The sequence below is a fragment of the Ascidia mentula genome, chromosome 3, assembly GCF_947561715.1.
Source record: "Ascidia mentula chromosome 3, kaAscMent1.1, whole genome shotgun sequence".
Lineage (NCBI taxonomy): Eukaryota > Metazoa > Chordata > Ascidiacea > Phlebobranchia > Ascidiidae > Ascidia > Ascidia mentula.
Genome location: NC_138568.1, coordinates 671,944 through 681,624, shown reverse-complemented (window position 1 = coordinate 681,624; position 9,681 = coordinate 671,944). Strand labels below are relative to the sequence as shown.

The 9,681-nt window shown below is 37.6% G+C and overlaps 1 protein-coding gene across 3 annotated transcripts; it reads left to right on the top strand.

Annotated features, from left to right (window-relative positions):
* Nucleotides 1-1,885: 1,885 nt before the first annotated feature.
* Nucleotides 1,886-8,508, top strand: LOC145894965 (uncharacterized). Of its 3 annotated transcripts, XM_082983691.1 has the most exons (17): nucleotides 1,886-2,130; nucleotides 2,289-2,458; nucleotides 2,551-2,835; nucleotides 2,881-3,380; nucleotides 3,460-3,531; nucleotides 3,771-3,821; nucleotides 3,896-3,976; nucleotides 4,096-4,191; nucleotides 4,289-4,369; nucleotides 4,810-4,902; nucleotides 5,331-5,426; nucleotides 5,639-5,721; nucleotides 6,020-6,200; nucleotides 6,875-7,015; nucleotides 7,487-7,645; nucleotides 7,835-7,985; nucleotides 8,238-8,508. In XM_082983691.1, exons 1-17 carry the CDS (start codon nucleotides 2,083-2,085, stop codon nucleotides 8,359-8,361), a joined length of 2,412 nt encoding a protein of 803 aa, XP_082839817.1. In that variant the 5' UTR covers nucleotides 1,886-2,082; the 3' UTR covers nucleotides 8,362-8,508. The 3 variants fall into 3 exon arrangements, with proteins under 3 accessions (XP_082839817.1, XP_082839816.1, XP_082839818.1); XM_082983690.1 differs by having other exon boundaries at nucleotides 1,887-2,130; nucleotides 2,551-3,380; XM_082983692.1 differs by lacking the exons at nucleotides 1,886-2,130; nucleotides 2,289-2,458 and having other exon boundaries at nucleotides 2,697-2,835; nucleotides 2,889-3,380.
* The last annotated feature ends 1,173 nt before the right edge of the window (nucleotides 8,509-9,681 follow it).

Here is a 9,681-nt window from a genome sequence, read left to right as displayed (position 1 = left end):
CGAAAACAATTAATTATTCGGTTGTTTGTTTCAAAACACCAAACTATGAACATCATTGGAGGGGGCAAATCACATAATGTCCCCATCAACCAAAATATTTGGGGGACTGGACCCCGAAGACGACACGCACCCATATCCCACCCTGGTGACTTGCAAGTGGGGGTTGAAGTGCCAGTTGGTTCTTTGCTGGCTCAGACGATTGTGTGGCTCAGACGGAGTGAGTTTGATTCCAATTGGAAATGCCTTTGCCAAGCTCACATGCTGCCCCGACAAAGTTAGTGTCATTGTCTCTGAACACGTCAGAAGGCGAATCTCTTCGACTGGAAAAGCGTTGATGTACGAAGTGCCAAGCGAATGAGCGACTTCTATGTGTACAGCCATCGTACACATACCAGTGAAAACACAACAATACCGTTTTATTTGGCTAATTCCCACCTTTACCAGAAAAAAAACATGTAATCAACCCCCACGTTGGCGAATGGCGGGTTTTCAGGGGTAATCGTTCTTTTGGTAAGGCACCCATGATTTGTGATGGCTTCGCTTGTAGCAGCTTGTACAGTGACGCACGACGCGCCGTACAGGCGAATGTTCCTTAACTACCCAATACTTCTTGCGCACTGACACGAGAACATGTAAAATTCCACTTTGTCCTTCAGAATGCTGATAATAATTTATGTTTAAATCCGTCACGTGGTGACGATGGGACAGAATTATCTAATGTTTCTGTTGTAAATCAAAGCCTGATCTACGTAATCTTTCTCCAACATGAATTATTCTGTTGATGAGGCAAAGGTATAGAGCAGTGCTTCCCAACCAGTGGGTCGCGACCCATTGGTGGGTCGTGAAGCTATATATTTCAGGTGGGTCGCGAAGCATTTCTAAATGTTACATTTTTCTATTAGATCACGAAATTATTGCATTATAATTGTTTTTTATTCGTCTGGTCAAATCTCATTGTGGGTCGCACAATAAAACTTGCATTAAAATAAGTGTGTCGCGAACTGAAAAAGGTTGGGAAGCACTGGTATAGAGGTTGCACAGCGATGACCTGTAGCTCGTTGTACAATGGTGTTTAGTTCTTTCTTCAAAACATGTACAGTTCGTCAGATTGGCTCAAACAGCTTGAAAAGCTTCTTGTTGCACCATTGCAAGATACGTCTCGTGGCCAAATCCAACTCTTGAACCGTTATTCCAACGGAACGAAATTTCAGGTGGTTGAAACTGTTAAAGGATCGCAGTTGGATTGTCCGAAGATTTTGAAGGATTGCATCACCGCGAACCCAACATTAAACCTGTCCAGAAAGTCCCGGTGAGACAACATGCTGCCTGCAGGTCCTGTCAGAACAAAACCGAGATCTGTGCTGGTCGATGAGACCAAATCTGAAAGATCACATTGTGATCTGTTAGATTGAAAACCATGATCTGTTTATTTGTGGAAAGAGTCGCAAATATACAGGGATACATCAAAGACGAGTCAGAAACAAAGAGATAATTACTGCGATTACGCGACAAAGGAGACTTAGAAGAAGTAGTTCAAGTTGAAAGACGTAACGCAAGCGAGATAACTAGCGATGGCGCCAGAAAGACGGGTATAAATGTAAAAGAGTATAAAGCGGTTTCAAAAGAGCAAGTTTAAACAAAATATCAATAAATATTCGAATTACGACAAGCCGATATCCATTTTAAAACTACGTGCCATTCCATACAACCTGTACAAAAATCATCGAAATCCATTAAGAAACGGCAAAGTTATGAGCGTTTGAAGTTTTGTCGACTGGAAAAAAAGTTTTGTCGACTGGCGTCTCGTTGGTTGCAACTTGCAATGCCTGACTGATCATTGTCTCCAACTTCACAGCAGTTCCTGCGGCCACGCCACAAACTAAAGGTAAATAGGGAAGTAATCTCCACAGTCGCCCTCGAACACCTTTGCGTCCCGTTTAGTTTAAAAAGGGAAGTTGTGTTTGTAGCAGTGATTTTCACTTGAGTTTTTGCTCTCATTGCAATTTACAAGATTTAAATGTAGAGTTAACTTGAACTATACTGAAATGAATGTGGTGAATTCGTTATTTCTGCATCAAGACAATGTCTGAAATTAGAATTGTCAAGTCCACAACAGATGGAGTGGAAGTTGTAAGTGTTTAATTATATTAAGCAACATGCATGAAACAAATTGATTACGAAATCTTTTTGTATCTGTGCTTTAAACTTGCATACTATTCACTTTAAAAAATTATAGAAAAGCTAACAATGAAAATACTGAAACATTCACAGTTATTTCGTGTGTGCAGTTGCGGATATACAGCGCAAACCAAATTCTCTGCAATGTTCATTTGTTTGAGGTTGGACGTGGATCTTTTGGTACAGTTTTACATGCATGGCATGAAATTATTGGGCATCATGCAGCCAAATGTTTTACTGTAACCGGTGGTGAAAGACAGCAATCAGCACTTGAGAAAAAGTATGTGAATTCAAGTTACTTTTATTACCTTTTTGACATTACAAGAACCAATATTGCAATGTATACCATACCTGATGTCGTGTTGTGTTTAGAATTCTCAAAGAGTACAACAAGTTGCAAGAATGTCAACACAAAAATGTTGTCATTGTCTTTGGCATCACCAAGTGGTCAGGGTCGATGGGAATCTTGATGGAGTTTTGCGAAGGAGGAAACTTAAAAGTTTTACTGCTTGATGATTCTATTGTTTTAGGGCCTGGCTTAATTCTGCGAATGAACTTGGACATAGCATCTGGAGTTGCATTCATTCACATTTGCGGGTTGGACAAGCGAGTGATTCATGGAGATTTGAAGCCAGAAAATATTCTTCTCACAGCTTGGTTAGTTTGCAAGATTACAGATTTTGGAAGTGCCCAACTTGCCAGTTATACAGGATCCACAACCATTGATGGAAGAAGAGAAAGGCAGGCATTAACCCTGTTCTATGCAGCTCCAGAGAAGCTTCGCCATGGTGCTAGACCGAAGAAAGAACAGGACACATACAGTTGTGGCATGATTCAACACATGACACTCACGCGTGAAAACCCCTACTTGTCAGATCATGAGTTTGAAAGAAAGTTAGAACTTGGCCTTCACCCAAATTGTGAAGCAATCCAGGAGCTGAAAGAGGACAACGATGAGAGCAACAGAGAAATAGTTGAGTGTATTGAAGGAGCAATGGTGAGATGTTGGGATCATGATCCATCCAATCGACCAGATATGATTTCTATTCGAGATGAGTTCCAGGAACTAATGGCTAAGCAAGATCATGCAGTCATTGCACAACAGGTTGCAGATGCTGTTGGAGGGATGAATATTCAACATCCACCACAGAATCCAACAGTTCCATTGAATCAATTCTCAACCGAACACAGAAAATTTGTTGGTAAATGCTGTTCTCATGGTTATTTTTTTCTTTTTTCACTTTTTTGTGTAGTTCCTTTTTTTATAAATGTTTGTTGTAGTCATGGTGAGTGAGCCTGCTCCTCAAAAGATCAGTTCTGATCCCGACCAGCATCCCCCTTCCAGTGTCCAAGGTATGAACAAATACCCACAGGCAAATAAAATATCTCTTACATAATTTCACGATTTCCACTTAGGTCAAAGGTTTTAGGTGATTTTTGTTTTCTCCACAAGAAAACATTGTCCAAAGTGTTTGTCTTTTTTGTACTTCATAAAATATATTTATGTCATATTGGGTGTTTTTCTGTGTAATACTGCCAAAAATTTTGTGACTACTGCACTTTACTCACAAACTAGGTTGTTGTCATTACAGGTGGAGTCAGGTTGTTTTCAAGCGATTTCACAAACCCTAAACTTGCAGTGGGTAAGAAGTTAAATTGATATTATTTTGAAACTATATTTTGATTTTTATGTAACCTATTTTTGTGTGGTTTATAGATGTCAGACCGCAAACCGATTCACCACTTGGTGGTGACACTGAGATGGAAGAGCAAGCACAGGAATCACAAGAAAATCAAGGCAAGCTTGTTTTTTTAACTGCTCTTTTTTGTCTAATTATTACTTTGTCCAATACTTAATAATATGCACTAATGTCAAACCAGTAGATACTTTATGTCGATCTTTTGTAATCTGAACAGATGTAAGCAGAGGATCTAATGAAATAATTTCCCAAACCCCACCTAGTGATGGCAATTTGCGAACTGTTACATCCGCGGCCAACTTATCACATCAAGGTTCAATGACTTTGCATCCATAAATGTTTTGTTAAACTGGGTTGATCAAGTAAACTTATTTGAACTTTTTGTAATATTTATTTGGTATAATGTTTAGATGATAGGTCGCAAACATATACACCACTTGATGGAAGTACTGAGACACCGAGACAAGCCCAAGCGGCACAACCAAATCAAGGCAAGTGTTTCATGTAATATGTATGTTTTGCTGTATACATTACAAACTACCAAGACTTGGATCATGACTGAAAAATGCACGATTCACTGTTTTCTTTTCAAGCAAATTACACTAAGCAGAATAATGCACAAACCATATACAACTTACTGAACTGTGACAATAACATACGGTCCTGGTGCCATGTTGCACTGAGTTGTTCAAATAACCCAGAACAATACACTTGCACTGATGCTAATTGTTTTATGTGGATATTAACATGTACAGTAACAGGCTGATGTCTGTAGTTTTATATAATATTTCTATTATGTATTTATAACTAATACAAATTGAACATACATCGTAACTTTGCAAGCAAAATAGCATAAAATCAACTTATTTTATTGATTTTTTTATTAGTTTTTCAATTGTATTTTCACAATTTTGCGTTTATGTTAATTTAGACGCAAACAGAAGTTCTACAAGTGATGCTACACCACAAACTTCATCCAGTGAAAGAAACCTTCCAGAGCATCGTGACTTGCCACCAAGCGGAAGTTAGTTTTAAAATTCCTTGGTTGTTTAAACAAATATAACTGCAGTGCAGCATTATCAACACTTCCCATAATCCAATTGGGTTAATTTGAAGGTTCCGAAATGGTATGTTGTGGTGGACTAGTGTGCTGTTTTAATGTTATTAGTGGTCACAAGCATTCATGTATAGGGCATAATGAATTATATTTCGATTGCGACTATGCGACCTTTCTACTGTTGCACTGATTAAAACAAATCAATCAGTCGGTTCATAGAAGTTGGAAACTGCTTTTCATATTTACTAGATTGTCAAACCTGACAAAATACTGTAATTGCCAGTTCATCTAAACCATTTTGTTTTCAATTGTCATTTGTCAAAGATTTTTCAATGAATTCAGTTTGTTCGGTGACAAATTTACTTGCAATAAATTTTGTTTCTGTTCCATTCCAGGAAAATTCAGACCTGTTCATACCCCACCTAGTGACAGAAACCTGGTGAGAGATCAATCCATAGCTCACTCATCCAACACACAACCAGCTCAACCAGGTAAGATGAGAAAAGATATCAAAAGTTGTGATATGGTTTCAATTCTCCTTACTTTGGATTTTTTTTACTTTGGAACTTAATTTTATCATGAAAATTCACCACATACTGGCAACATAGAGACCGCGCTTCAGTAATTTATTGTGTCTCCCTCTAAATGTCTGAGGTGCCATAAAACAATTACTTTCCAAATCATTCAAACTCATATTTGTCAGAATTTCTTGTTCTTGGTGGCGTGGGTTCAGAAAGAGATTGTGTGAAATGGCATCTTTCCACAAAACAACATCAACACTTGCCAGTAGGTTGTATTTGCGTAGTTGTTGAAAGGTCATAATTACTTGCATGTTAACAGTTAACAAGCAAAACTTTGCACATAATCTTAACTCAATTATGGTAGGGTATCTTTTCTGTCCTTAAATGCACACAAAGTAACTTGGTATATAAATTGAAACTCATAGCAAAACATTTATAAGCATAAGGGCATGATTCATCACATTAATTGTAACTCTGTACTCTCTTGAAATTATAAATATCCGGACTTGCTTAACCATATAAAGGTGTAAAATGCATGCAATGTTTCACGATTTTATTTGTAGAAGCTTAACTCGGCAAGAACAGCCTCAACTTCCGCCAAAGTTGGAAACACAGTTTATGTAATGGGTGGAATCAGCTCAACAAAAAGTTGTGAGATGATGAATTTGGAGGAAGGTGAACGCTGGACGAAATTTGCTGATTTGTTTGAAGCTCGAAGTTATGCTGCATCGGCTGTCGTTGGAGGTCAGTTAATATTTACCAACGTATTTTTACAATTTAACAACAAAATTTATGGTGTATGGAGGAACTGTAGCATTTACAATGCATTGTATACCATTATCTATAGGCGCCAGGTTTTTGAGTTTTGGGAAGTGTCACATATAGAAAATCTATGACGGCGTTTTTGTGTTTTGTCGACATGCAGTTGTTAAAAGTGCCGCATTTTAATAAGGTTTTTCGTTACATTGTTGTTAATTGTCACATTTAAACTTTTGCAACTGGGTATGGCCTGGGCGTTTAAAATTATGTTTTTGTTGAATTATCGGTGATTAGACCAGCCCATGTACGCTAATAATCGAACTTTCAACACAAAAAATACAAATATGTATTTAAGATGTCTCTTTCAGTAATAATATTATGGTAAGTACTATTAATAACATTACGACGTAAGTGTTACAGCAAAAACTCGCATTCGAGTGTTCCATACTGTTACGCAATTCGGGAAACTACCGTTTTTTCTGACAAGTTTCAGCGGATACGCTTACATGTTGGCATTTAACCAAAAACTGTATCATTTTGGCCTTTATTTCCATTATATTTTTCTACTAGGTTGCAAGTTTACATTCAGACAAAATGTGTTAAAATACCACTCAAGTTTATTGTTATGCAACCTTGTAATTAACTTACACTTCTTGTAGACGAGATTTACCTTTCGGGGGGTCGTGGAAACCATGGAATATTATCAACAACTTTCATTTATTCTGTACTCGAAAACAGACCGAGAAAAGGTTTCGACATGTTGCAACGAAGATTCGGACATGAAATTTGTTCAATTGGAAGTAAGAATAGATTTGAAACGACCCCAACACACACTGCCTAATAAATGAAACCATCTAATGCAAAAGTTGTAAATTTACACATTCAGTCAGTTTACAGACAAATTCTATGACACTAATATGGAAGTAACGCTGTTCTAAAAGTCTACAAAAATACCGACAACTTGTTTGTTTTCCTGGAAAGTTGCCTAAAGTACTTGCAATACCACGTTTCTTGATCCCTGCGTTTACGTCACCGGTTATTACATGACGTCACACACACAGCAAAGAATCTTTGAAGATTTACCGAGTGTTTTATTGCGTGAATGTCAACCGTCGTCTTGTTTAGTTTAATTTTAAACCTTGATATGAAACTAATTGCTTATTTTCATTTCAAGAAATACAGAAATTTACTCCATTGCTTGTTACGTAATAGTACGGCACAGTCGTTGTATGATGTCATAATGAATATTAACACAAGTTATTTTTTTTCAGATATTTTGTTTTCTGTGGGCGGATATGATGGCAGACAATTCTTACAATCATGTGAATTCCACGATATTCGTGTTGGAACCTCCACAGGAATCGCTTCTCTCAATGAAGTAAGATGGGATTTAGCATGTGAAGAAATTGAAGGGAAGATCTATGCAATTGGTTAGTGATTTGGTTTATTCTAAACTAAAAACCTGCAAAAAATCTCCACTGTTTTATTTACAACAGTAAGTAATATTACATAATTCATAATTGATGTAATTTAAGTTACATGAATGATCTGATGTTTCACTTAAATACAAAATAGAAGCTAAGAAAGCCCTGGACAAAGTTTTACTTTAAATCTGACAGGAGGTTGGGGTAATCATGGCACCCTGCGAACAGTTGAAGAATACGAACCAAGAGTCAACAAATGGAAATACGTTTCTCCTCTCCTAAATCCTCGTTACCTTCACTCTGCTTGTGTTATTGATGGGAGGATCTATGTCGTGGGTGGATTGAGGTGAGGTTTACTTTCAATTGTGGCAGCAGTAATTATTACGTCACTATAACAATTGTTACTCATAATTGAAGATGTTTCGTGACATATATACAAGTATGGGAGCTGCTTACAAGCGACTAACTTAAATAAAAGTAAATTTTACATCTGAATGCTTGTAACTAAAATAGACCGGTCATGTTTATGTTGTCATATAAGCAGCAAGAATTTGTTTAATTGAATGTTAAACAAATCACCAAACCATTTTGGTTGTAGGCTATTCAGGAGTTTCAATGATCCACTCGCATCGGTTGAAGTTTACGAACCAACGTCAGATGTCTGGACACCTGCTTTTGATCTTGACAAACCAGTTCATAATGCGACTGTTGTTGCTGTTTAATATGCGGTGGATAATAACGACGTGGATGTTTGATTTTAAACTCAATTTAATTTGCCATTCGGGTCGAGTTGTACAAAGTATGTACGCTGTGGATTTGTTTTGATTTCCTTTCTGCACTTTTTGAAATAAACGTTCAAAAATTCCGGACCGAAGACTGCAGACGGTGTTAGGCTTTCCTGCAGAACTCTCTGTCTTCTGGCATCCTGCTCGACGACAGACCTGTTTTCATTGTAACTTGTTAAATACCCGATAATGCTTTACTCTGACATTCACTTTGCCACCCAACTAGTCTCGGTCACTTAACTAAGCAACTGGCACGCGGTAGAAGTTACTCGCTCAGTCACTAACGCGCTTGGAACAGTTTAAAGTTACGCCACCTGATAGTGCAACGTGCGTTTCAATTAATAAATATATCTGCTCACGGACTACAAATTCAGTAGTCTACAGCAAGAACACGCAAGCAGACTTAGGGCCGTATTATGAAAGGTTTCTCAAGTCCCACTGAAGTTTGCACTTTTAAGTCAGACTTGCGTGACGGTTTCGAATATTTTTTCGTATCGTCGAGTTATTACGTCATAGACAACTCAAATGCGTCACATAGCGTTGGCGTCTGTAGTTGTCTGGGCAATAAGGCAAGGTCAAAGGTTTTGTTTACAAACTGTTTTGTTTCGCTAAATTGATGTAAATGTACACGCATAAGTAAATAACTTATTTTGCCACAGTACAAACACGGATAGCAAAAAAAACGTGTGTTTTTACTGAAACCGAAAAACGTTGATCGAACTTGTAAAGTGTAACATATACATAGGCCTACTTAAAAATAAACACAACGACTGAACTTCTTTAAACAAAAAAAGAAAGGCTTGGGAAGATTTGGCCACAGAGTTTAATAGTGTAACATAGCCAGAGAAACCAGTACTTGTATTGCGTAATGTTTTGTGTGCAGCATTGCACAAATATTGCATAATCCATTTCGTTTGCAGCTTTGCACAAGCATTTGCAAGCCCCTTACCATATGCATTGGATATTTCGCAACTTCCGACCCAATAAGTGTTAACATAACCTCATAATGTGACCCAAATGATTTAGCCATCGAAGGTTTTCGAGTAAAGCGATTCATTCAACATCCTGTTTACCACATAAAATGTTCTCCTATGCTTAGGTCACATCACACCTATGTTCTTGTATTATATTAACCCAAGTGATGTATAACGGCACGTGACTAAACCAACCAATAAGCTTCCGATAGTCCAAGTATAAATAGTCATGTGCGCCTTTTAATTGGGCCTTTGCATTCGGCTCTTTTGCATTGGGCATGAT

Coding starts and splice junctions, on each gene's coding strand:
- LOC145894965 (XM_082983690.1), top strand. CDS start 2,083: ATGTCTGAAATTAGAATTGTCAAGTCCACAACAGATGGAGTGGAAGTT. Junction 4,370..4,809: donor AGCGGCACAACCAAATCAAG/GCAAGTGTTTCA, acceptor ATGTTAATTTAG/ACGCAAACAGAAGTTCTACA. Junction 7,646..7,834: donor AGGGAAGATCTATGCAATTG/GTTAGTGATTTG, acceptor TAAATCTGACAG/GAGGTTGGGGTAATCATGGC.